This window comes from Monodelphis domestica, chromosome 1, assembly GCF_027887165.1.
Source record: "Monodelphis domestica isolate mMonDom1 chromosome 1, mMonDom1.pri, whole genome shotgun sequence".
NCBI classification, from domain to species: Eukaryota; Metazoa; Chordata; class Mammalia; order Didelphimorphia; family Didelphidae; genus Monodelphis; species Monodelphis domestica.
In genome coordinates this window covers 304677560-304704449 of record NC_077227.1, presented here as the reverse complement: position 1 = coordinate 304704449, position 26890 = coordinate 304677560, and the positions used below count along the sequence as shown (strand labels likewise).

The 26890-nt window shown below is 36.6% G+C and overlaps 1 gene segment (V, D, J or C); it reads left to right on the top strand.

Moving 5' to 3' along the window:
* The first annotated feature begins 2933 nt into the window (after window positions 1-2933).
* On the top strand, window positions 2934-5474 carry LOC103106096 (immunoglobulin heavy variable 3-74-like). The segment is given in 3 exon segments: window positions 2934-3087; window positions 3186-3644; window positions 4003-5474. Coding segments are annotated over 2 exon segments (420 nt in total).
* The last annotated feature ends 21416 nt before the right edge of the window (window positions 5475-26890 follow it).

The following is a 26890-nucleotide window of genomic DNA, read 5'->3' as shown; positions in this document are numbered from 1 at the left end:
ACTGTAGACTCTTTGCTAGCATTTTATTTAATATTTTTGCATCTATATTCATTAAGGAGATTGGTTATTAGTTTTCTTTCTCTGTTGTTGGTCTTCCTAGTTTAGGAATTATTACTATATTTATGTCATCAAAATTTTTGTAAGACTCCTTCTTTGCTTATTTTGTCAAATTGTTTGTGTAGATTTGGAATTAGTTGTTCTTTAACTATTTGAAAGAATTCACTTGTGAATCCACCAGTCCCTGGGGTTTCTTTCTTAAGGAATTCCTTGATGACTTGTTCAATTTCTTTTTCTCAGATAGGTTTATTTAAGTATTCTATTTCTTCTCCTGTTAAATTATGTACTTTGTATTTTTAGCCATTTCACCTAAATTATAATTTTTATTGCTATATAATTGGGGAAAGTGTCTCTTAATAATTGTCTTAATTTTCTCTTCATTAGAGCTGAGATCACCCTTTTCGTTTTTGATAGCGTTAATTTGCTTCTCTTCTTTTTTTTAATTACATTTTCCAACACTTTATCTGTTTTGTTTTTTCAAAGCACCAGCCCCCAGTCTCATTTATTAGTTCAATAGTTCTTTTATATTCAATTTTATTAATTTCTTTTTTTAATTTATAGGATATTCAATCTAGATTTTATCCAGAGATTTTTGATTTTTTCTCCTTCTAATATTTAAATTTCATATCAAATTCATTGATCTCTTTCATCTAAATTTTGCTGCTATAGGAACCCAGAGGTATACATTTTCCTCTGAGTACTTCTTTGACTTTATCTGAAAGATGTTGATATGTTTTCTCCTAATTGTCATTCTCTTTGATTATTCTATGGTTTCTTTTTTGACTTACTAGTTTTGAAGAATTGAATAAATTAGTATCCAATGAATTTTAAATTTGCCTCTCCATGAACCTTCATTAATTATAATTTTAATCTTTATTATTAACTGAAAAAGATGCACTTATTATATCTGCTTTTCTGCATTTGTTTGCAATGTTTCTAAGCCTTTTATGTGGTGGATCTTTGTATATGCATCATGTACTGCTGAGAAGGTATATTACTTTTCATCCTTGTTCAGTTTTCTTCAGATATCTATTAACTCTAATATATATATATATATATATATATATATAAAACATTTAATTCACTTAAAATACTGATCCTTAATTTCTTTTTTGGTTTGATTTATCTGAAAAGAGAAGGTTGAAGTCTTCCACCAAACTGGTGCTACTATTTTTCCTTCTTAAGCTCCTTTTAATTTCTCCTTTAGAAATATATATATATGCTATACCATTGGATACATAAATGGTTAGTTTTTATTTAAGATAGAGCATAAAGGAATATAAGCATTAAAGGCATGATCCTTCTTAAAAGGCATTTTAGGTTACAAACCACTTTATTTTAGACAGGGTCAGTGTGGGATTCTTATCTAACAATTATAACATTTATAGGGATGGTCAGTGGAGGCAGGAATCTGGTCTAGACTTATGAATCAGACATCTGGCCTGAAAATCTGAACTGGATGCATGGGTTAGCTTGTTTTCACAACAACCCCAAATATTTAGGCTTCCAAATGTACAAAGAAGTTTGTCCTTAACACCTTAGGATTCCTTTATTAGAATATCTTTCCTGGATAGTTAATTGGACATTTTCTGGAACCATTTTAACTGGTTGTATTAGGTATGTTATACTCATTAATATAATGTAATGTATTAGCTCATTAATACAAGCTATGATCCTCTCTGCCCTGAAATTTAGTAGGATAGGATACATTCATAATAGTCACATTTTTTATTTTGATTATTTATTATAATTTAAAAGGCTACAGTGTTATCTATTTTATATTTTTTATATCTAAAGTCAACAGGGGACAACAGAATTTGTTAAGTCAATAAGTGTTATAGTTATTTTGGGGAACTCAAGGAATGACTTTGGCAAATAAAGAAGAGAATAATGGAAAAGTGAAAGAATTAAGCCAAGGAGGTCAATTAAGAAATACAATAATAATAAAGGTAAAAGAGGATGAAGGCCCAACTACATACTTTTTTACTTTCTTTAGGAGAGACTGAATACCATGTTTGGTATTGTCAGTTTAATTGTGATGGTTAGAAAAATCTATGTGAGAAAATGAGGGAACTAAGATCTCATTTACTAAAGAGACTTTGAGCATTAATTGTTTTATAGAAAGAATCTATGAGAGACCAGAGCACCAGAGACTCTTAACCTGATGTTCACAAATTTTTTTGTTAAATTAGTTATTATGTTTCAATATATTCTACTTCCTTTGTAATTTTGTATTATGCAAATAAAACATGATTCTGAGAAGAATCCATAGACTTCACCAAACAACTTCAGGAGTACATGACCCACAGGTTAAGGACATGTGCCTACACTATTTCAATGTAAAGAGACTCTAGAGGAAGAACTATTTATAATTGAATCTAATGACTTGTAAAGTTTCAGTATACTTTCACATCTGACTTCTTTGACCACCTTGCTGTTTCATGTCCATGAAACTCCATCTTCTCTGGTTCCTCTCTCTTTGAACTGAACATCTCCTTATCTGCAATGTCTTTCCTAATGTTCTTCACTTAGTTTTCTTAGCTATTCTTACATCTCAATTTAAATATCAAATTCTATTGAAGGCCTTTTGTAGTTCCTGGGTCTAACCCTCTGAAACTAATACTCATCATCTCTTAATGTATGTTCTATATATCTTCTTATTTACATTCTGTCTCTCCATTCTAATGCCCTTTGAAGGCAACATGTGCTCTTATCTTTCTTTCTGTATCTTCAGCATTTTCCACCAGTGCTTGCTTATTAAATGATTTTACATTGATTTATCCTATGTGCCATGGAGTTCAGGGATAGGACTCATCACAGTGGAAGGCAGCTGCTCTTCCTCCCATTAAACAGAGGAAGACATGCAAATGAAGCTCCTCCCTCTGGCCATGAACCCAGCACAAAACCTGTGTGCTGCTCTGGGAGAGGAGCTTCTCCTTGTGTGGCCTTTCCCAGCTGAGGACTGACACTGTAGAGCCTGAATCATGGGATTTGGACTCAATGGCATTTTCATACTGATGATTTTGCAAGGTAGATTTCAATTATTCACTTTGTTTTTTGCAGGAGGAAGGAGTCTTTGAAGTGGTGGATCTGTGTGACTATTGTCTCTAATGACTGTTTGCTTGCAGGTGTCCATTGTGATATTCAGCTGGTGGAGTCTGGGGGAGATGTGAGACAGCCTGGAGGATCCTTGAAACTCTCCTGCAAAGCTTCTGGATTCACCTTCAGCAGCTACTACATGCATTGGATCCGCCAGGCTCCAGGGAAGGGGCTGGAGTGGGTCTCATACATTAATGGTGCTGGAAGTAGCACAAGCTACGCAGACTCTGTGAAAGGCCGATTCACCATCTCCAGGGACAATGGCAACAGCCTGCTGTACCTGCAGATGAATTCCCTGAAAGCCGAGGACACAGCCATGTATTACTGTGCAAGAGACACAGTGAGGGAGAGGAGTGAGAGAGCAGACAAAAACCTCCTCTCAGCGAGTTCTGTTGGAGAATGACAGAGAGGGAACTCCAGAACTCTGAGCACAAGGAGCCCAGTTACAACAACAGGTGAAGAGGGAGGCTGACAAGTGTCTTTTCAAGGTCTGTGATTTTCTCCCAAACCCCAGTGAACGTCCCTCTCTCTGTTTCAATCCCTTTCTGTCTCTGCTGCTCTTTCCTGCTTCTGATTAGCAGAGGCTCAGGGAGGAGACATATTCTTTTAATGGTTTACATATTTTGTATATCGTAACTCTAATTTCTCTGACGTTGTCAGACATGAAGCAGAGCCGAGGTCACATGACAAATGAGGAATCACTGAACATTCCCTACATGCATCCTGCAGGGTTTTCATACACTCTGAGCACAGGGAAGCACACTTGGGTGGGGAAGTCAGCTGTTGTGCCATGTCAGTCTGGGGGAAACCTTTAAAAACCTTCTTTTTTTTTTAACCCTTACACAGGCAGCTGCCTAAGAAGGTGGGATTCGCCCTCTCAGCCTCTTCTCATTTCAGTCAGAGTTTCAGGGACTCTATCAGAATGTCTTTTGACCTCATAGGAAGATGCTTGCTGTGGTCTAAACAAGCAGGATTTATGGAAGGTCCTCCCAATGCTTCTCTGGGGATGGGAGTGGAATAAATTCCTTTAACTTCCGTTTCTGAGCTGGCGTCATTTAATTAGGGTTAAGTCTAGATGCTCCGTTTAACATCTAACATAGGTATAAATATGTGTGTATGTACATGTGTGTATATTTCTGTGTGTGCTCATAGTGATCTTTCCATGTAGGTATTTATCCATATTCGTGCATATATGGGAGGGACCTAACTGGAGGGAACATGAGGCTTCTGCTCAGCCAGACTTTTCATATTATCAAAATCTTATTCCTTTTGTCCCTGTGGAGGGAGTTTCCATGCTGCCTTGCACAGCTGGGAGGCCTTTGTGGTGGTCTTCACTGGGGCTGGGCCATACAGGAGGCAAGTCTCTGCACTAGAGACTTGGGCCTGCTTTGGGCCTCCCTGTGCACCTGTGCTAGGGGCAGGGCCTCACTGGTGCTTGTGCCAGGTTGAAGCCTTGTTCCTGTGGGGGTAGAGCCCGGCTGGAGGCCTGGCTGAGCCCTTGCTATAGACCCTTACTAGCAGTGGGACCTCTCAGCTCACTTTGCTGCCTAGAGTTAGCCAAGACCTTCCCTGTCACGTGGGCTGGGGCTTCCCCTTCTCTGGCTGGGATGCAGCCTGCCTTTGCTTAGACTGCTCCAACTGTGCTTCCCTCCAAGTCTTGTGGGTCTGACCTTTCCTGCTGGTTCTCTGCGCTGCTCTGGGCTGCAGGACTCTTAACTGCTTTTAAATTTAGAGCTGCAGGGAACCAAAGAGAACCTTTCTGGCAATCCAAGAACATTAGCTCAAGCTGGGAGCTGAAGATGAAGCAGAATCAACTGTGCTTTTTCAGAACCAACAGACATACAGATTTGTGGGCCAAGACAAGGCAAAGGGGATTCTTTACTTTTGCAGTCTGGTACGAAGATTTTGTTGAAAAGTTTCCTTTCTGCTGGTATAGTCGGATATTATTTCCATGCTTTAAAAACTCCCTACTGAAGATATGCTCTAACAGGCTTTGTCATTCCCCTGCAGCAGAGATCCTTGGGCTTCTTTATGGATTTGACCAGAATAGGGGAAAAAGTAGACTGATGCACTAAAACTCATGTAAGATTTAGATTACCAATGTTGATTTACCTAATGATGCTCTTAATGTGCTCACTATTGTATGAACTGATTTTTAACAAAGGGGCTAAGCAATCTTCCTATAAATAAAAGCAGAATTCATAAAAATGCTCAATTTCATGAATGAATAATCTACAGATACTTTGAGAGGATTCATGTGATAACTTGTTTTTGTATCTCAAGCCCTTAATAAATAATAAATAGTATTTAATTAATAAGTTTTGATTTTTCCCTTTAAATATCAAATACTATTTATATGTGTATACATATATATTATATATCATTATGTATATACATATACATGCGTTAAGAGTTGTTATTAATTTATTGCTGCTGGTGTCTTTTAGAAGAATGGGATTTCTGTTTTTATCTTTTAAAGTTAATTTCATTTTTGCTCTTGCTTATTTGCTATCATGCAAGCTCTTTTGAGGTGACTTAAAGCTTAATAGTTTATTCTAGTCTCTTTGAAAATTATTTTTTTATACTTTGCCATTTTTTTCATTATTTAATTCAGCAAAATTAGTCTCCCAGTAAATTGTGAAAATAATACTTTCTTAATGTCCTCTGATTTTTTTTAATCATCAAAACGTTTGCTAGCATCTGTGGCTCTCTTCTAGGGAGAATATCTAGAATATCTAACAATATTTTAAAATAACATTTTATTTTTCTCCAATTACATGTAGAAATAATTTGAACATTTAGAAAACATAGTTCCAAATTTTCTCCCTCCATAATTATTCCTTCCTCCTCTTTGAGACAGTAGACAGTAAGCAATTTGAAAGAGATTTTATAAAAGCAATCATGTAAAATATTATTCCATAGAGGTTCTTTGGTGGAGGAGGTCTAAAAAAAATAAAAAAAATTAAATATAGTTTGTTTTGGTTTGCATTCAGACTCCATCAGTTCCTTCTCTGGAGGAATATGGCGTTTTTCATTATGAGTTTCAGAGATTGTCTCAGATCACTCTATTGATGATAAAAACTAGGTGATTCACACTTGCTCATCAAACAATATTACTACTATTGTATACAATGTCCTTTTGGCTTATTCACTTCACTTTGCATCAATTCATCATGTATTTCCAGGTTTTCCTGAAATCATCCTGCTCATCATTTCTGATAGCATAAATAATATTACATTACCATTAAAACTTCTTTATCCATTCTTAAATTGATTTATATTCCTTCTGTTTTCAATTCTTTCCTACCAGAAAAAGAGCTGCTATTAATATTTTTGTACAACTCGGTACTTATCCCTTTATAAAAATCTCTTTGTTATTCACACTTAGTTGTGGTATTGTTGGATGAAAGGATATACAATTTAAGATCCCTTTGTACATAGATCTAAAAATATTTTTAAAGAAAACTGAAGATGAGAAGAAGATCAACAAGCTATACATTTCAAAAGTCTGGAATTACATACAATTACAATTTTGTGAGACCCTTTATCTTCACAAAGCTCTTGGGGTAGAGGCATCTTATATATTTTCTTTGGAATTATGATTTTTGTTTGTAATTATGAAACATTAACTTTCTTCTCTTTAAGTGTGGTTGTTTTTTTTCCTTTTCATTGCTGTTGTCATATTTATTGGTTTCTTCACTCTGCCTCCTTTCTGAATCAGTTGATAAAGATCTTTCCATTTTTCCTATATTTAACATATTCAAAACTTCTTAATACCAAGGAATATTTCATGAATATAAATAAATGCACCACAGTGTTTAGGCAGTACCAAAACAATGGATATGATTGAAAACAACTTTCACCCCCTTACGGAAGCCCCCAAAACTTTCTTGTGTTCTAGCTTCCTAAAGGCTGGCCTGGTAATTTCCTCTTCTCACACAATTTGAGGATTCTAGCTACCTACCTAAAACAACTTTTTCACTGAGAGCCTTAAAAAGTCTGATCTATATGTAATTTGGATTTCTCAGAGTTGATGGGTTCCTGAAACCAAACCAGTTGCCATACCCTCATGACTTATTAACAAGATGTATTTCAAGATGGAGATAAGGGTAGGTGTCCTAGGAATTGAAGCTAAGTGTTACTGTATCTTTCTTGCATATTCTTGTTCTATTAGGGCAAAGGCAGTCTTCCTTTTTGCAAAATATTCAGTAGTTATTTTGTGCTTCACTTTGATCGAACATCAATCCTGAAATTAAAAAAAAAAACAAAAACCAACAACTCAGAGAGTTTTGAGCTTTCTGCGTCTCTACCATCTTGGCTATGCCTCTTTCAATAATGAAATTCCCTTTTTATTATAAAAAATCATTTAGAGTTTTCAATTCTTTTTACTTTTGTTTACTTTACTTTTATTTTTAAAAATATTTTTCCATACTCATATGATTCATTTTTCCCCAGCCTTACTCCTTCCCTTCTCCCAGAGTTAATAACCCCTTCAACTGGGTTATACAAATGTTATCACTTATACCTATTACTATATTTTTCATTTTACAAGAAAGCAATCTTTTTAAAACCAAAACCCTAATTGCAAGTTCTTATCCCTCAGATTGTTGTATTCTCTTTGCATTATTTCCCATTTTTCCTGCCAGAAGGCTTCCATCTTTTGGATAACATCCAATTTAAATTCTTCCAGAGCTTGTGGACAATTTCCATTTCTTTTGGAAAGTTTTGGAGCATTTATTTGGGTTTCCTCTTCTGCTATTTCCTCTGTAGTCTATATTTTTCCTCCATAAAAACTATCCAAAGTCACTCCCTTCTTCTTGCTTTTCTTGGTTTTCAAAAGTTGTTCCTGGGCAGTCTTTGCCATCTCTATGGTTTTCCCTTCCCTTTCCAGTCAGAGATCTGAGTGAGGAGGGCTGGCTCTCTGTGTATGGATCTAATGATCAAGGATTTTTGCCTCAGGCAAACTCTCCTTTCTCCACAGCTGGGCTATCTTCCCAGGGGAGCCCAAGGTCTGACCTCCCCTGCCTGCTGGTGTTTTGGGTGTTACTGTTCTCAGGGGTAATTCCTTTGTGGTATTAGTGTGACATCGAAATCACTTTAAAAGACTGATATATATTAATTTAAGGTCGCCAAGGAATTCAGCTATGTAATTCCTAAATGAAAACTCAAGTCAGCAGTCAACCTGTTATAGAGTTTTTAATTACAAACAGGAGGATGAAAGGTATGAGAGAGAGAGAGAGAGAGAGAGAGAGAGAGAGAGAGAGAGAGAGAGAGAGAGAGAGAGAGAGAGAGAGAGAGAGAGAGAGAGAGAGAGAGAGAGAGAGAGAGAGAGAGAGAGAGAGAGAGAGAGAGAGAGAGAGAGAGAGAGAGAGAGAGAAAGGGGAGAGAAGGGAATAGGGCTTAAATACCCCCTCTGTTTAGGCTGGGCCAAAGGCCCAAGCCCTTAGATAGCTGAGGCAAAGAAAAGAGATCAGTCCCTATCACTCATGTGACCAAAATGGAGAAACAGTCTCAGGGGCCTCCACCTCCAGCCTCCTTCAGAGCAAGCCCTCCTCTCAGACCTCTCCAGGAGCTCTCCCTCCCGGACCTCTCTCCTCTCAGACTCCTTCAGAGCAAAACCTCTCAGAGCAAAAACTCCCCTCCTCCTCAGACCCCGCTATCTTTAAGGACACCATCTAAGTCCCCTCCCCTCAGTTCTCACACCTACCAATCACTGTCGATGTCTCCCCTGTGCCAATGGTGGCTCTAGCTTAACCCAGGACCACCCAGAGGTCTGTCCCCTTTGCACATGTCTGTTGTAGGTCATATTCTTAAATAACTAAATTTTGATCTATGCTACAGCCCTTCCTAAATCCTGTTAGACTGAGTAGGGTGGAGATTGTAAGTTCCAAGACCTGGTTCTGTCATTCCAAGTATCTCTATTGTATCAATTCTAAAATCAATCATGACTCAAAGAACTTCCTGTTCTATGCTTAAGTATAGGTCAAAGCCCTTTCCATTGTTTAGCAAAAGATTTCTGTCCTAAAGTAGTCTTAAGTAGGGAGGAGAAGGACCCTCTCATGCCAAGGGTTTTCACATTCCAATAGAGTTCTTACTATCAGTAGGAAATTTTTCAAGTATGAAATTTCCCAATGGGGAAATTTCCAACATTCATAAGTCTAAGAAATTTTAAGGTTTACAATCCCCCTGATGATCATGGAAGACCAGTCTCCCCATTGATCAAACAACATAATCAATTTTGTAATTCTGAATTCAATTCTAACTATAGATATACACAATATTCAATTTTCTAAGAGAATTAGAATAGTGAGAGAGGAAATAGAAAAGAAAAGAAAGCAAAACCAATGTTTTGCTAGGCGCATTGACAGAAAGCCAAATTAGGGGCAGTCCCTTTTGACATAAATGTGTACAATTACAATAAATGTTCAATCAAAAGTTCAGTCCAATCAATCATATCCAAAGTTCATTCTTGATCTTCTTGATGAAGTGTAGGTTTTCTGCATCTTTATGCAACACTTCATTCTCTGGATATAAAAGTTTCAAGCTTCTTTCTTGAAGATCTTTTCTCGAACAGAATCAAAGTCTTTGATTTTTTACAAAAGTACAATCAAACAAAATTCAAAATTCTTGAATTTTTATAAAAACACAATCTTAAACAAAAAAATTCAAAAATTCTTAGATTTAAATTAAAATACAATCCCCCCTGAAGTAAGTATTAAAAAATATCAAGTTTAGCTCAAAATGCAATGTTCAGTTATGGGGGTATATGTGTCAATTTTCAAAAGAATAGAAAAATAATCAAAGACATAAGAAAAATTCAAAATAGGCCTTGTATAGGTCCAGTTTAAAGTAATTTCTATCCCACAAGTATGAAGGACAGAATGCAGTAATATTTCACTTAGCCATTTGTAGCCAAGACTACAGGAAGTTGCCATAATATAAGAAGAAAAGAATTAGAATTCTATTTTGATGGGGAAATGTCATTCCCTCGTCTGATTTTTTTTTTCATTCAGGGATATAGGGAGCCAGCATGATAGTCAAGCTTTGTACTTGTTTGAGTACTTCATAAAGAGTGTAGATACAAGGAAGTCCTACAACTTAAACATAAGTTAAGCATCACAACCTCGAGTCTCACTTTAATATTTCTTGTGTGCTCTATTGGCACTATTCAGGTTTAGTCTGTGCTCCTTGTTTTTATCCCTTTTCCTGAATCAGACACAAACATTAATCACAGTCCTATAATATTTTATCAATAAATGGCAGGTTCCATAGTTTAAAGCTTTTAGGCATATATTGATATTATAGCAAGAGTATATATATTAACTTGTATTACTGCAGGAAAAAAATAATATTAATATTAATTATGTGTACCTTCAGTACAAAAAATGAGAAAACAAATCAAATATTCTGATCAAAAAATAAAAGATAAGAAATAATAGAATTAAGAAAGAAAATCAGTAATTCAATGTGTTCTTGAAAAAATAACATTCATTTGTCTATGGATTATTATCTCCAATTCAAATGATAAGATATAGTCACAATTCATATGATAGGATAGAGTCAATCAGTCTCAGCAGAAGATGCTTTCTTCACATGTGAGCAGTGAATCCAAGAGTCTCTTTCTGCAATCTTTATAGATGTTGGAGTAGTTGATAATATTGGAATGGTCCTTCCCATGAAGGTTGAGTTGCTCCAGTACACTTGAAATTCTTAATATAAACTTTATCTCCTGGGTTCAGGTCATACAGAGAAAAGTCTAATGGTCCAGCTTGTACTGCAGCTCCAGATTCATGAAGTTCACGTAGTTTGTGCTGTAACTCCTGTATATAGGTAGCAATAGTAATATCTCCCCCTAATAGCAATGTATAAGCCGGGGAGAAAGGCTTAGCCTGTATAGGCGGATGTCCAAAAAGCATCTCAAATGGTGAAATATGCAAGTCTCCTCTAGGTCTGCTTCTAAGATAAAATAGGGCCAGAGGTAGGATTTCAGGCCATTTTAAATGGGTCTCAGTGCATAATTTGCCAATCAGTCTTAAGTTCTTTATTCATCCTCTCCACTTGGCCTGAGCTCTGGGGGTGATATGGAACATGGAAATTTGGAGTTATCCCCAAGCAAGAATATATTTGGTTTAAGACAGAATCGGTAAAATGACTCCCTCTATCAGAGTCAATACGTGCTGGCAGGCCAAAAAGAGGAATAATTTCCTTTAAACGTATCTTTGACACAAAATCTGCTGTGGCTCGAGTTGCAGGAAATGCTTCCGGCCATCTGGTTAGTTGATCTACTATGACCAGACAAAATTTATAATGTCCAGCCTTTAGCATTGTTATGAAATCTGTAGATGTTCAAAAGGTGTGTAAGTCAGAGGACGTCCCTCAAAGGCTTTTCCATGATATGCATGTTGGTTATATGCTTGGCAAATGGAGCAGGCTGAACATACTTTAGAGGCTATAGTAGTTATACCAGGGGCTATCCATACCCTCTTGACAGAGTCCACGATTCCCTGGGTGCCAAAATGACCATTTTTGTGAATAGATTGGCAAATTTGGTTATAGAAACTTCTAGGGAGCAGGGGTTTTCCTTCAGATGACACCCATACTCCATTAATCTGTTTTGCTTTAAATTTTTGTTCCCATTTTTCCACTTCCTTTTCATCATAGGAAAGTGATAAATTTAAATTACCAGTGGTTGTTAATGTTCAAATTAATCCAGGTCCTTCTATGGCTGCTAATTTTGCAGCTGCATCTGCTCGGTCATTTCCTCTAGTGACAGGGTCAGAGCCACCTGTATGGGCAGAGCAATGGACTACAGCTAGGGCTTTAGGCAGTTTGAGAGCAGAAAGAACTTCATTAATAATTTCTGCATTAGCTATGGATTTTCCAGCTGAGGTTAAAAATCCTCTCTGGAGCCATAGCATCCCGGCCAAAAGCATATCTAGAATCCATATAAATTGTTGCGTTTTTATCCTTGGCAATTATACAAGCTTGTTTTAGAGCTATGACTTCTGCTCCTTGAGTGCTAATGTTAGAAGGTAGTGAAGCTGATCATTCTGTGGCAAATTCTGAGAGTACGGCAGCTCCAGTGCAGTGTATGCCATCCCTCATAAAAGAGGAACCAACGACAATTGGATTTCTGGAGAGGGGGCAATTGTCGTTGGTTCATTATCTCTTAGAGGAAACAGGCCTCTAGTTGAATTTTGTACCTGTGGGTCAGTTTGACAAGGACAGGTTTCTCTAGGAGGGCAAGATCTCCTTTGCGTTGGAATTTGGTTTTCTGTAGGAGAGGGAACATGAGAAACTGAGATTGCAGGGGAAGGGTTTTGGGGATTAAATTCAGTCAAGATTTGCACTACACGAGAGAAGCAGTCTGTTAATTGGGCTATAGGGAAGGTGTTTTCCATCTCTATTTCAGGGAAGGGAATTTCCTCATTCAAAGGTTCAGAAACAGGTCTGTTTCTGGTAGAGTGGGGTGTTTGCCAATTGATTCTGTAAGAAATATTTTAGATCTTCTAATTGGGTTTGCATTTTATCCTCAATTTTTTCTATTTTATCCTCAATATTTTTTATTTTAGCATCTCTAAATATAGTATTGTGGAGTACAAAAATGACAGTACCTATTAATATAAAAATTTGGAGGTATCCTGCATTCCTCAATGCCCCTAATTCTTCAGCTGCCATATACATGTCAAAGAATGTAGTACTCATTTTAAAAATATATATTTTGTAATTATTTCTCTAACAGTCTTCACAAAACACATGGGGAGCAGGGCAAAGCAACAAACTTTCCACAGGGTTTTTTTTTCTAATCTAGGAAGTTGTTCCTTAAGGGAAAGGATATTTAGAAACAGCTCTTCCAGCCAAGACTTTAGGGTCCTGTTGCTGAGATTTAAAACAGCTGTTTTCTATCTAACTATCAGAGTCACACAGCTGGGGAAGTATCTGAGGTCCAATTTGAGCCTAGGTCCTTCTATCTCTAGACCTGGCTTTCAATCCAATGAGCTACCCAGCTGTCCCTTAAGATTAAAGGGAAGAAAAAGAAAAACTGCTGATTCCAATTTAACTTAAGGAGAAAAGAGAAGAGAAAAAAAGTTTTTTATACTCACATGGTCTAGCAGCTGTGTCTTTAAGCCAAGTTTGCTGTTAAAAGGGACTAAGAGGTGAGAAGGTAGAGTAAAAAGGCAAGGAATTTCAGAAGTTTGTTGAGAGAATTCTTTAGACTCCCGTGTGGTCGGCCACAATGTGACATCGAAATCACTTTAAAAGACTGATATATATTAATTTAAGGTCGCCAAGGAATTCAGCTATGTAATTCCTAAATGAAAACTCAAATCAGCAGTCAACCTGTTATAGAGTTTTTAATTACAAACAGGAGGATGAAAGGTATGAGAGAGAGAGAGAGAGAGAGAGAGAGAGAGAGAGAGAGAGAGAGAGAGAGAGAAAGAGAGAGAGAGAGAGAAAAGAGAGAGAGAGAAAGATAGAAAGAGAGAGAGAGAGAGAGAGAGAGAGAGGAGAAAGAGAGAGAGAGAGAGAGAGAGAGAGAGAGAGAGAGAGAGAGAGAGAGAGAGAGAGAGAGAGAGAGAGAGAGAGAGAGAGAGAGAAAGGGGAGAGAAGGGAATAGGGCTTAAATACCCCCTCTGTTTAGGCTGGGCCAAAGGCCCAAGCCCTTAGATAGCTGAGGCAAAGAAAAGAGATCAGTCCCCTATCACTCATGTGACCAAAATGGAGAAACAGTCTCAGGGGCCTCCACCTCCAGCCTCCTTCAGAGCAAGCCCTCCTCTCAGACCTCTCCAGGAGCTCTCCCTCCAGGACCTCTCTCCTCTCAGACTCCTTCAGAGCAAAACTTCTCAGAGCAAAACCTCTCATAGCAAAACCCTCTCAGAGCAAAAACTCCCCTCTTCCTCAGACCCCGCTATCTTTAAGGACACCATCTAAGTCCCCTCCCCTCAGTTCTCACATCTACCAATCACTGTCGATGTCTCCCCTGTGCCAATGGTGGCTCTAGCTTAACCCAGGACCACCCAGAGGTCTGTCCCCTTTGCACATGTCTGTTGAAGGTCATATTCTCAAATAATTAAATCTTGATCTTTGCTGCAGCCCTTCCTAAATCCTGTTAGACTGAGTAGGGTGGAGATTGTAAGTTCCAAGATCTCGTTCTGTCATTCCAAGTATCTCTATTGTATCAATTCTAAAATCAATCATGACTCAAAGAACTTCCTGTTCTATGCTTAAGTATAGGTCAAAGCCCTTTCCATTGTTTAGCAAAAGGTTTCTGTCCTAAAGTAGTCTTAAGTAGTGAGGAGAAGGACCCTCTCATGCCAAGGGTTTTCACATTCCAATAGAGTTCTTACTATCAGTAGGAAATTTTTCAAGTATGAAATTTTCCCAATGGGGAAATTTCCAACATTCATAAGTCTAAGAAATTTTAAGGTTTACATTAGTCAGCTCCCAAGACCTGGAGCTGCCCATTGCTCACTCCTGGTGTGCCCCTCCCTCACTCATTGGTTCTGGTACACCCATACTTTAACTCTGGCTCAGTAGGTGTGCTGGGGGAAGGTAGGTCAGTTCAAGTTTGGGTGGGAGCTTTTTTGTTCCCTTATAGTGTGGAAAACCCAAATAATGCTCCAAAATCTTCCAAAAGAAAAGGAAAATTTCCACAAACTCTTAAAGAACTTAAATGGGAGGTTATCAAAAAGATGGAAGACTTCTGGCAGGAAAAATGGGAAATAATGCAAAGAGAATACAACAATCTGAGGGAGAAGAACTCCTAATTGGAGAAACAGCTGGAAGCCTCAAAAAGCAGGATAGACCAAACTGAAAAGGAAAACCAGTCTTTTTTTTTTAACATTATTTTATTTGGTCATATCCAAACATTATTCACTGGAAACAAAGATCATTTTCTTTTGCTTCCCCACCCCCACCCCCACACCACCTTTCCCTCTCCCATAGCCGACGCACGATTTTGACTGGTTATCACATGTGTTCCTGTTTCTAACACATTTCCATGTTGTTGGTATTTCCATAAGAGTGTTCATTCAGAGTCTCTCCTCAGTCCTGTCACCTCCACCCTTGTACTCAGGCAGTTGCTTTTCCTCGTTGTTTTTACTCCCACAGTTTATCCTCTGCTTGTGGATAGTATTTTTTAGATCCCTGCAGATTGTTAGGGACATTGCATTGACACTAATAGAGAAGTCCATTACCTTCAATTGTACCACAGTGTATCAGTCTCTGTGTATAAAGATTTCCTGGTTCTGCTCCTTTCACTCTGTATCACTTCTTGGTGGTTGTTCCAGTCTCCATGGAATTCCTCTACTTTATTATTCCTTTTAGCACAATAGTATTCCATCACTAACATATACCACAATTTCTTCAGCCATTCCCCAATTGATGGGCATCCCCTTGTTTTCCAATTTTTGGCCACCACAAAGAGTGCAGCTATGAATATACTTGTACAAGTCTTTTTTCCTTATTATCTTTTTGGGGTACAAACCCAGCAGTGCAATAGCTGGATCGAAGGGCAGACAGTCTTTTATCAGCCTTTGGGCATAGTTCCAAATTGCCCTCCAGAATGGTTGGATCAATTCACAACTCCACCAGCAATGAATTAGTGTCCCATACTTTGCCACATCCCCTCCAGCATTCATAAATTTCCATAGATGTCATGTTAGCCAATCTGCTAGGTGTGAGGTGATATCTCAGAGTTGTTTTGATTTGCATCTCTCTGATTATAAGAGATGTAGAGCACTTTTTCATGTGCTTATTAATAGTTTTGATATCTTTATCTGAGAACTGCCTATCCATGTCCCTTGCCCACTTATCAATTGGAGAATGGCTTGATTTTTTGTACAATTGATTTAGTTTTTTTGTAAATTTGAGTAATTAAAACTTTGTCAAAGGTTTTTTATGAAGATTGTTTCCCAATTAGTTGCTTCCCTTCTGATTTAAGTTACATTGGTTTTGTTTGTACAGCAACTTTTTAATTTGATGTATTCCAGATTATTTATTTTTCATTTTGTAATTCTTTCTAAGTCTTGCTTGGTTTTAAAGTCTTTCCCTTCCCAAAGGTCTGACATGTATACTATTCTGTGTTCACCTAATTTTCTTATAGTTTCTTCTTTATGTTCAGGTCATTCACCCATTTTGAATTTATCTTGGTGTAGGGTGTGAGGTGTTGATCCAAGCCTAATCTTTCCCACACTGTCCTCCAATTTTCCCAGCAGTTTTTATGAAATAGTGGATTTTTGTCCCAAAAGCTGGGATCTTTGGGTTTGTCATATACTGTCTTGCTGAGGTCACTTACCCTGAGTCTATTCCACTAATCCTCCTTTCTGTCTCTTAGCCAGTACCAGATTGTTTGATGACCGCTGCTTTATAATATAGACTGAGATCTGGGACTGCAAGGCCCCCTTCCTTTGTATTTTTTTTTCCATTATTTCCCTTGATATCCTTGATCCATTTGTTCTTCCAAATGAACTTTGTTATGGTTTTTTCTAAATCAGTAAAAAATTTTTTTGGAAGTTGCATGGGTATGGCACTAAATAGATATATGAGTTTGGGTAGGATGGTCATTTTATTATATTGGCTGGTCCTACCCAGGAGCAGTTAATGTTTTTCCAATTGTTCAAGTCTAGTTTTAGTTGTGTGGAGAGTGATTTGTAGTTGTGTTCATATAGTACCTGTGTTTGTCTCGGGAGATAGATTGCTAAGTATTTTATTTTGTCTAAGGTGATTTTGAATGCATTTCTCTTTCTATTTCTTGAGCTGAGCTGTGTTGGAATTATATAGAAATGCTGATGACTTATGTGGGTTTATTTTGTATCCTGCAACTTTGCTAAAGTTGTTTATTATTTTCAATTAGCTTTTTGTTGAATCTCTAGGATTCTTAAGTAGACCCATCATGTCATCTGCAAAACAGGATAATTTGGTCTCCTCCTTGCCTATTTTAATGCCTTCAATTTCTTTTTCTTCTCTAATTGCTACTGCTAGCATTTCTAGCACAATGTCAAATAATAGGGGTGATAATGGGCATCCTCGTTACATTCCTGATCTTAATGGGAATGGATCTAGTTTATCCCCATAGCAGATGATATTAGTTGATGGTTTTAGATATATACTGCTTATTAGTTTTAGGAACGACCCTTCTATTCCTATGCTCTCCAGTGTTTTTAATAGGAATGGGTGTTGTATTTTATCAAAGGCTTTTTCTGCATCCATTGAAATAATCATGTGATTTTTGGTGGTTTGCTTGTTGATGTGGTCAATAATGTGGATGGTTTTCCTAGTATTGAACCAGCCCTGCATCCCTGGTATGAATCCAACTTGATCATGGTGAATGACTCTTCTAATCACTTGCTGGAGTCTTTTTGTAAGTATCCTATTTAATATTTTTGCATCTATATTCATTAGGGAGATTGGTCTATTATTTCCTTTCTCTGTTTTTGGCCTGCCTGGCTTTGGAATTAGTACCATGTTTGTGTCATAAAAGGAATTTGGTAGAACTCCCTCTTTGCTTATTATGTCAAATAGTTTGTATAGTATTGGAGTTAGCTTTTCTTTGAATGTTTGATAGAATTCACCTGATGGTGAATCCATCAGGGCCTGGGGATTTTTTTTTAGGAAGTGCTTTGATGGCCTGTTGGATTTCTTTTTCTGATATGGTATTATTTAAGAAATCTATTTCTTCTTCTGTTAGTCTAGGCAATTTATATTTTTCTAAATATTCATCCATATCAACTAGGTTGGTATATTTATTGCCATATAGTTTGGCAAAGTTGTTTTTAATAATTGCCTTAATTTCCTCTTCATTGGAGGTGAGATCCCCCTTTTCATCCTTGATGCTGTTAATTTGCCTTTCTTCTTTCCTTTTTTTAATTAGATTAACCAGTACTTTGTCTATTTTGTCTGTTTTTTCAAAGTACCAGCTTCTAGTCTTGTTTATTAGCTTAATAGTTCTGTCACTTCCTATTTTATTAATTTCTCCCTTAATTTTTAGGATCTCTAGTTTGGTTTTCTTCTTGGGGTTTTTAATTTGTTCGTTCTCTAGTTTTTTGATTTGCATTTCTAATTCATTGATCTCTGTCCTCACTAATTTCTTAATATATGCACTCAGGGATAGGAATTTTCCTCTAAGTACTGCCTTGGCTGCATCCCATAAGGTTTGAAAGAATGTCTCGCCATTGTCGTTTTCCTCGATGAAATTATTAATTGTTTCTATGATTTCTACTCTAACTAACAGATTTTGGAGTATCATATTATTTAATTTCCAATTAATTTTTGATTTGACTCTCCATGTACCCTTACTGATCAATATTTTAATTGCCTTGTGATTTGAAAAGGCTGCATTTATTATTTCTGCTTTTCTGCATTTGAGTGCCATGTTTCTGTGACCTAGTGTATGATCTATTTTTGTGAATGTGCCATGTGGTGCTGAAAAGAAGGTGTATTCCTTTTTGTCCCTATTTATTTTTCTCCATATATCTTTTAACTTTAATTTTTCTAAGATTTCATTCACCTCTTTTACCTCTTTCTTGTTTATTTTTTGGTTTGAATCATCTAAATTTGATAGTGGTTGGTTCAAGTCTCCCACTAATATGGTTTTACTGTCTATTTCCTCCTTCAATTCTCCTAGTTTCTCCATTAAAAATTTGGGTGCTATACCATTTGGTCCATACATGTTGATTAGTGATATTTCCTCATTGTCTTACTCCCTTTTAACAGAATATATTTACCTTCCCTATCTCTTTTGATCAGGTCTATTTGTGCTTTGGCTTTGTCAGATATCATGATTGCAACTCCTGCCTTCTTTCTATCAGTTGAGGCCCAAAAGGTCTTACTCCATCCTTTAATTCTGACCTTGTGGGTATCCACCCGCCTCATGTGTGTTTCTTGAAGACAACAAATGGTAGGGTTTTGGGTTCTAACCCAATCTGCTATTTGTCTACTTTTTATGGGTGAGTTCATCCCATTCACGTTCAAAGTTATGATTGTCATTTGTGGATTCGCTGGCATTTTGATATCTTCCCCTTGTTCTGACCTTTCTTCTTTAGGAATCTCCTTTTGAACCAGTGATTTACTTTAGGTCAGTCCCCCTAGTCCCCTTCCTTGAGATGCTTCACTTTCTAGCCCCTCCCTTTTTATGCTCCCTTCCCCTCCCCCCTCTCCTTCCTTCCCTTTTTATACTCCCTCCCCACTCCCATTCCTTAATTTTCCTTTCTTTCTTGCCCAGTTGGATAAGATAGAATTCAGGATCCCACTGTATCTAGATGTTCCAAGCTCTCAGAGTTGATTTCACTGAGAGTAAGGTTTACGTAATTCCACTTCACGCTCTCTTCCTCTCCTTCTCATATGAGAGTTCTTCCCCTCCCCTTCCCATGTGTATCTTTATATGGGAAAGATTATTCTATTAAATCCCCCCTATTTCTTGAAGTAAATCTTAGTATTATCGATGGTTCCCCCCTCCCTTTTCCTTTCTTTGCCCCCACTTTCACCAAATTTTCTTGATGCCCCAATCATTCCCTATGCATGTTTCTTCTAACTACTCTTATGATGCATACAATTTTTGAGAGTTACACAAAACATTTTCCCCACATATTAATATATATAATTTGATGTAAATGTAGTCCTTATAGAAGAGAGTTTGACTTAAAGAAAAAGATAAGATTTATCTCCTTTTCCCTTTCTTTCATATTTACCTTTTCATGTTTCTCTTGCTTTCTGTGCTTGGATATCAAATTTTCCACTAAGTTCTGGTCTTTTCTTAGCAAATGCTTGGAAATCTTCTATTTTTTTGAATGCCCATACTTTCCCCTGGAAGTATATAGTCAGTTTTGATGGGTAGTTGATTCTTGATTGGAGACACAGCTCTTTTGCCTTTTTAAATATCGTGGTCCATGCTTTGTGGTTTCTCAGTGTGTTAGCCGCTGTGTGATCCTTATGGGAGCCACCTTATATCTGAAGCTCCTCTTCTTGGCTTCTTGTAGGATTTTTCTCCTTTTCTTGGAAGCTCTTGAATTTGGTAATTACATTCCTGGGGGTTGCCTTTCGAGGATTTAGTATAGAGGGTGTTCTATGAACCCTTTCTATTTCTATTTTGCCTCCTTGCTCCAGAACATGTGGACAATTTTCTTCTATAATTTCCTGTAGAACAACATCGAGGGAGAGGAAGCGTGTAGCATCTAGATTGCAGCCATGTTTACCCGAAAGTGGAAAACCAGTCTTTAAAGACCAGAATTCGGCAACTCGAAGACGATGATCTTGCAAAACAGCCAGAATTAACAAAGCAAATTCAAAAGACTAAGAAATTAGAAGAAAACATAAAATATTTCTCTGACAAGGTGACAGGTTAAGAAAACAGAGGAAGGAGAGACAGTCTGAGAATCATTGGTCTACCTGAAAAGCCAGAAATAAACAGGAATTTTGACATCATAATAGAAGGTATCATCCAAGATAAACTGACCTGAGGATCTAGTACAAGGGGGCGAAATAGGCATCAAAAGAGTTCATAGAACACCCTCTACTCTAAATCCCCAAAAGATAACTCCAGGAATTGCAAAATTCCAGAGCTTTCAAGGTAAGGAAAAAATCCTACAGGAAGCCAAAATGAGACTATTCAGATACCAAGGAGTACCAATCAGGATCACACAAGACCTGGCAGCTTCCACACTGGATGACCTCAAGACCTGGAACATGATATTCAGAAAGGCAAGAGAACTGGGTCTTCAACCAAGAATCATCTATCCATCGAAAGTGACTATGTACTTCCAGGGGGAAGGATGGGCATTCAACAAAATAGGAGATTTCCAAGTATTTATGAAGAAAAAGATCAGAACTCACTGGAAAGTTTGATATCCAAACACAAAGAGCAAGAGAAACATGAAAAGGTAAATATGAAAGAAAGGGAAAAGGAGAATTTTTTTTCCTTTATTCAAACTCTCTTCTATAAGGACTACATTTAGATTAAATTATATATATATATATATACATATATATATATATATATTAATAAGTGAGGAAAACTTTATGTGTAACTCTCAAAAATTGTATGCACTATTAGAGTAATTAGAAGAATCACTCATAGGTAAAGATTGGGGCATTAAGATGATATGGAGAAAGAAGGAGAAAAAAGAAAGAAAAAGGGAGGGGGGAATAAATGATGGTACCAAGATATACATGAGGAAAAAGAAATAAATTAAATAGAATAATCTTTGTCACACAAAGATTCATATGGGAAGGGGAGGGGAAGTATTCTCTTATAAGAAGGAGAGGAAGAAAGTGCTAATTGGTATTACTCAAACCTTACACTCTGAGAGGGATGAGCATCTAGATCCATTGGGATTTGAATTCTATCTTATCTAACATGGTAAGGGATAAGGAAATTTAAGGGAGGTAGGAGGAAGGTAGTACAAAAAGGGAGGGAAATAGAAGGGGGAGGGAAATTAACAGACCCTAAAAAAAAAAGAAGGGAACAAAAAAAGAGGGGCCAGAAAGGGAAGCATATCAAGGGAGGGGACTAGGGGGACTGATTTAAAGTAAGCCACTGGCTGAAAACGTTATAGCAAAAGAAGAAAGGTCAGAATTAGGGGAGGATATCAAAATGCCAGGGAATTCTCAAGTGACAGTCATAACTTTGAACTTGAATGGGATGAACTCACCCATAAAACGTAGATGTATAGCAGAGTGGATTAGAATCCAAAACCCTACCATATATTGTCTTCAAGAAACACACATGAGGTGGGTAGACACTCACAAGGTCAGAATTAAAGGTTGGAGTAAGACCTATTGGGCCTCAACTGATAGAAAGAAGGCAGGAGTTTCAATCATGATATCTGACAAAGCCAAAGCAAAAATAGACCTGATTAAAGGTTATAGGGAAGGTAAATACATCCTGATAAAAGGGAGTATAGACAATGAAGAAATATCATTAATCAACATGTATGCACCAAAGGGTATAGCACCCAAATTTCTAATGGAAAAACTAGGAGAACTGAAGGAAGAAATAAATAGTAAAGCTATATTAGTGGTAGACCTTAACCAACCACTATCAAATTTAGATGAATCAAATCAAAAAATAAATACGAAAGAGGTAAAAGATGTGAATGAAATCTTAGAAAAATTAGAGTTAATAGGTATATGGAGAAAAATAAATTGGGACAAAAAGGAATATACCTTCTTTTCAGCAGCACATGGCACACTCACAAAGATTGACCATACACTAGGTCATAAAATCATTGCATCTAAATGCAGAAAAGCAGAGATAATAAATGCACCTTTTCAGATCATAATGCAATAAAAATAATGATTGGTAAGGGTACATGGAGAGCCAAATTAAAAATCAATTGGAAACGAAATAACATGATACTCCAAAATTGATTAGCTAGAGAACAAATCATAGCAACAATTAATAATTTCATTGAAGAAAATGACAATGGTGAGACATCCTTCCAAACCTTTTGGGATGCAGCCAAAGCAGTACTCAGAGGAAAATTCATATTCTTGAGTGCATATATATATATTAACAAATTAGGGAGGGCAGAGATCAATGAATTGGACATGCAAATCCAAACACTTGAAAGTGAACAAATTAACCACCCCCCAAAGAAAACCAAATTAGAAATCCTAAAAATTATGGGAGAAATTAATAAAATCAAAAGTGATAGAACTATTGAAATAATAAATAAGACTAGAACTGGTACTTTGAAAAAACAAACAAAATAGACAAAGTACTGGTCAATCTAATTTTAAAAAGGAAAGAAGAAAAGCAAATTAACAGTATCATAGATGAAAAGGGAGACCTCACCTCTAATGAAGTGGAAATTAATGCAATAATTAAAAACTACTTTGCCGAATTATATGGCAATAAATATGTCAATCTAGGCAATGTGGATGAATATTTACAAAAATACAAACTGCCTAGACTAACAGAAGGAGACATAGAATTCTTAAATAATCCCATATAAGAAATTGAAATCCAACTGGTCATCAAAGAACTGCCTAAGAAAAAATCCCCATGGCCTGATGGATTCAGAAATAAATTCTATCAAACATTCAAAGAACAGTTAATCCCAATACAATACAAACTATTTGACATAATGAGCAAAGAGTGAGTTCTACAAAATTCCTTTTATGACACAAATATGGTACTGATTCCAAAGCCAGGCAGGTCAAAAACGGAGAAAGAAAACTATAGGCCAATCTCCCTAATGAATATAGATGCAAAAATCTCAAACAGGATATTAGCAAAAAGACTCCCACAAGTGATCAGGAGCGTCATTCACTCTGATCAAGTAGGATTTATACCAGGGATGCAGGGCTTGTTCAATATTAGGAAAACCATCCACATAATTGACCACATCAACAAGCAAACCAACAAAAATCACATGATTATCTCAATAGATGAAGAAAAATCCTTTGATAAAATACAACACCCATTCCTATTAAAAACACTAGAAAGCATAGGAATAGAAGGGTCTTTCCTAAAAATAATAAACAGTATCTATCTAAAACCATCAGCAAACATCATCTGCAATGAGGATAAACGAGATGAATTCCCAATAAGATCAGGAGTGAAATAAGGATGTCCATTATCACCTCTATTATTTAACATTGTACTATAAACACAAGCAGTAGCAATTAGAGAAAAAAAAGAAATTTAAGGTATTAATATTGGCAATGAGGAGACAAAGCTATCACTCTTTGGGGATGATATGATGGTCTACTTATAAAATCCTAGAGAATCAACTAAAAAGCTAGTGCATATAATCAACAACTTTAGTAAAGTAGCAGGATAAAAAATAAACCCACATAAGTCATAAGCATTTCTATATATCTCCACCAGATCATAGCAGCAGGAATTAGAAAGAGAAGTCCCATTTAAAATCAACTTTGACAATATAAAATACTTAGGAATCTATTTCCCTAGACAAACACAGGAACTATATGAACAGAACTACAAAACACTTTCCGCACAACTAAAACTAGATTTGAGTAATTGGAAAACCATTAACTGCTCATGTGTGGGATGAGCTAACATAATAAAAATGACCATCCTACCAAACGTATCTATTTATTTAGTGCCATACCCATCGAACTTCTAAAAAACTTTTTATGGAAGTAGAAAAAAACCATAAAAAAGTTCATTTGGAAGAACAAAAGATCAAGGATATCCAGGGAAATAATGAAAAAGAAAAAAAGCAAAGTTAGGCGGCCTTGCAATCCAAGATCTCAAACTATACTATAAAGCAGTGGTCATCAAAACAATTTGGTACTGGCTAAGAGACAAAAAGGAAGATCAGTGGAATAGATTTGAGGTAAGAGAACTCAGGAAAACAGTCTATGACATATTTAAAGACCCTAGCTTTGGGACAAAAATCCACTATTTGATAAAAATTTGCTGGGAAAATTGGAAGACAGTGTGGGAGAGAGTAGGCTTGGACCAACAACTCACATCCTACACCAAGATAAACTCAGAATGGGTGAATGACCTGAATATAAAGAAGGAAACTATAAGTAAATTAGATGAACACAAAATAGTATACATGTCTGATCTTTGGGAAGGGAAAGATTTCAAAGCCAAGCAAGACTAAGAAAGAGTCACAAAATGTAAAATAAATAATTTTGACTACATCAAATTAAAAAGTTTCTGTACAAGCAAAACCAATGTAACCAAAATCAGAAGGGAAATAACAAACTGGGAAACAATTTTCATAACAAAAAACACAGACAAAGGTCTAATTACTCAAATTTACAAAGAGCTAAACCAATTGTATAAAAAATCAAGCCATTCCTCAATTGATAAATGGGCAAGGGACACGAATAGACAATTTTCAGACAAAGAAATCAAAACCATTAATAATCACATGAAAATGTGTTCTAAATCTCTTATAATCAGAGAGATGCAAATCAAACAAACTCTGAGGTATCACTTTACACCTAGCAGATTGGCTAACATGACAGCTATGGAAAGTAATGAATGATGGAGGGGATGTGGCAAAGTCAGGACATTAATGCATTGCTGATGGAGTTGTGAATTGATCCAAACATTCCGTAGGACAATTTGGAACTATGCCCAAAGGGCGATAAAAGACTGTCTGCCCTTTGATCCAGCCATAGCACTGCTGGGTTTGTTCCCCATAGAGATAATAAGGAAATACTCCTGTAGAATAATATTCATAGCTGTGCTCTTTGTGGTGTCAAAAAATTGGAAAATCAGGAGTTACCCTTCAATTGAGGAATGGCTGAACAAATTATAGTATATTTTGGTGATGGAATACTATTGTACTAAAAGGAATAATAAAGTGAAGTGGAGGAATTCCATGGGGATTGGAACAACCTCCAGGATGTGATGCAGAGTGAGAGGAGCAGAACCAGGAAAACATTGTACACAGAGACTAATACACTGTGGTACAATCGAATGTAATGCACTTCTCCATTAGTGGCAATACAGTGACCCTGAACAACTTGGAGGAATCTAGGAGAAAAGCCACTATCCACATTCAGAGGAAACACTGTGGTAGTAAAAACATCAAAGAAAAACAAATGCTTGTATACATGGGTCAAAGGGATATGGTTGCAGATGTAGACTTTAAATGAACATCCTAGTGTAAACAACATCATGGAAATAGGTTCTGATCATGGACTCAAGTAATACACAATGAAATTGTGTGTGGTGGCTGAGGGAAGAATGGGTGGAGGAGAGGGAGGGAAATAATGTGATTATTGTAATCAAGGAATAAAGTTCTAAATTGACTAAATAAATTAATTCAAATGGGGAAAAAAGGCTTTTTCTGCATCTATTGAGATAATCATTTGATTTCTTTTAGTTTGGTTATTGTTATTTTCAATTATATGGATGTTTTTTTTAATATTAAGCCATACTTGCAATCCTGGTATAAATCTCATCTTATCATAGTGAATAATCCTCCTGATAACTTGGTGGAATCCACTCCTACCAGTTATCCCTAGAATTCCAAACTCCCTTACTTCATCCTAAAACTATTTAAGATTTATTACATCTATGTTCATTAAAGAGAGGAGCCTGTAGTTTTCTTTCTCTACTTTTGGTCTGCCTGACTTTGGAACCATATTTTTGTCATAAAAGAGTTTTGGTAAAATTCCTCTGCTTATTTTGTGAAATTTTTTGTATAGTATTAGGATTAATTCTTCTCTAAGTGTTTGATGGAATTCACTTGTGTCCTGTCCCAGGGGGTTTTTTCTTAGGGAGTTCATTGAAGGCTTGTTCAATTTATTTTTCGGAGAAGGGATTTTTCAAGTATGCTATTTCCACTTTTGTTAATCCAGGCAATTTATATTGTTGTAAATATTCACTCACTTCACCTAGACTGTCATTTAGTTCCATACAAGTGGGCAGAATTTTTCTTAATTTACTCTTCATGAGAGGTGAGGTCTCCCTTTTCATATTTGATACAGTTAATTTGGTTTTTATTGTTTTCTTTTATTATTAGAGTAACCTATCTTTTTATTTGTTTTTTCAAAGTATCAGCTCCTCATCTTATTTATTAGTTCAATAGTTCTTTTACTCGCCATCCAAAACAGGCCCAGACAGTTCACGCATTTTACAATGTGAGTCACCTTAGAGATCCATCTTATTTGCAAACATTCCAGTCCTGCCTGAACGACAAGCTGTCTGCCAAGGGACCACTCCCTGGAAGCTCAACCGAGAAATGGAACCAGTTCAGAGACACAGTGAAGGAAACATCAAAGGCAGTCCTAGGCCCCAAAA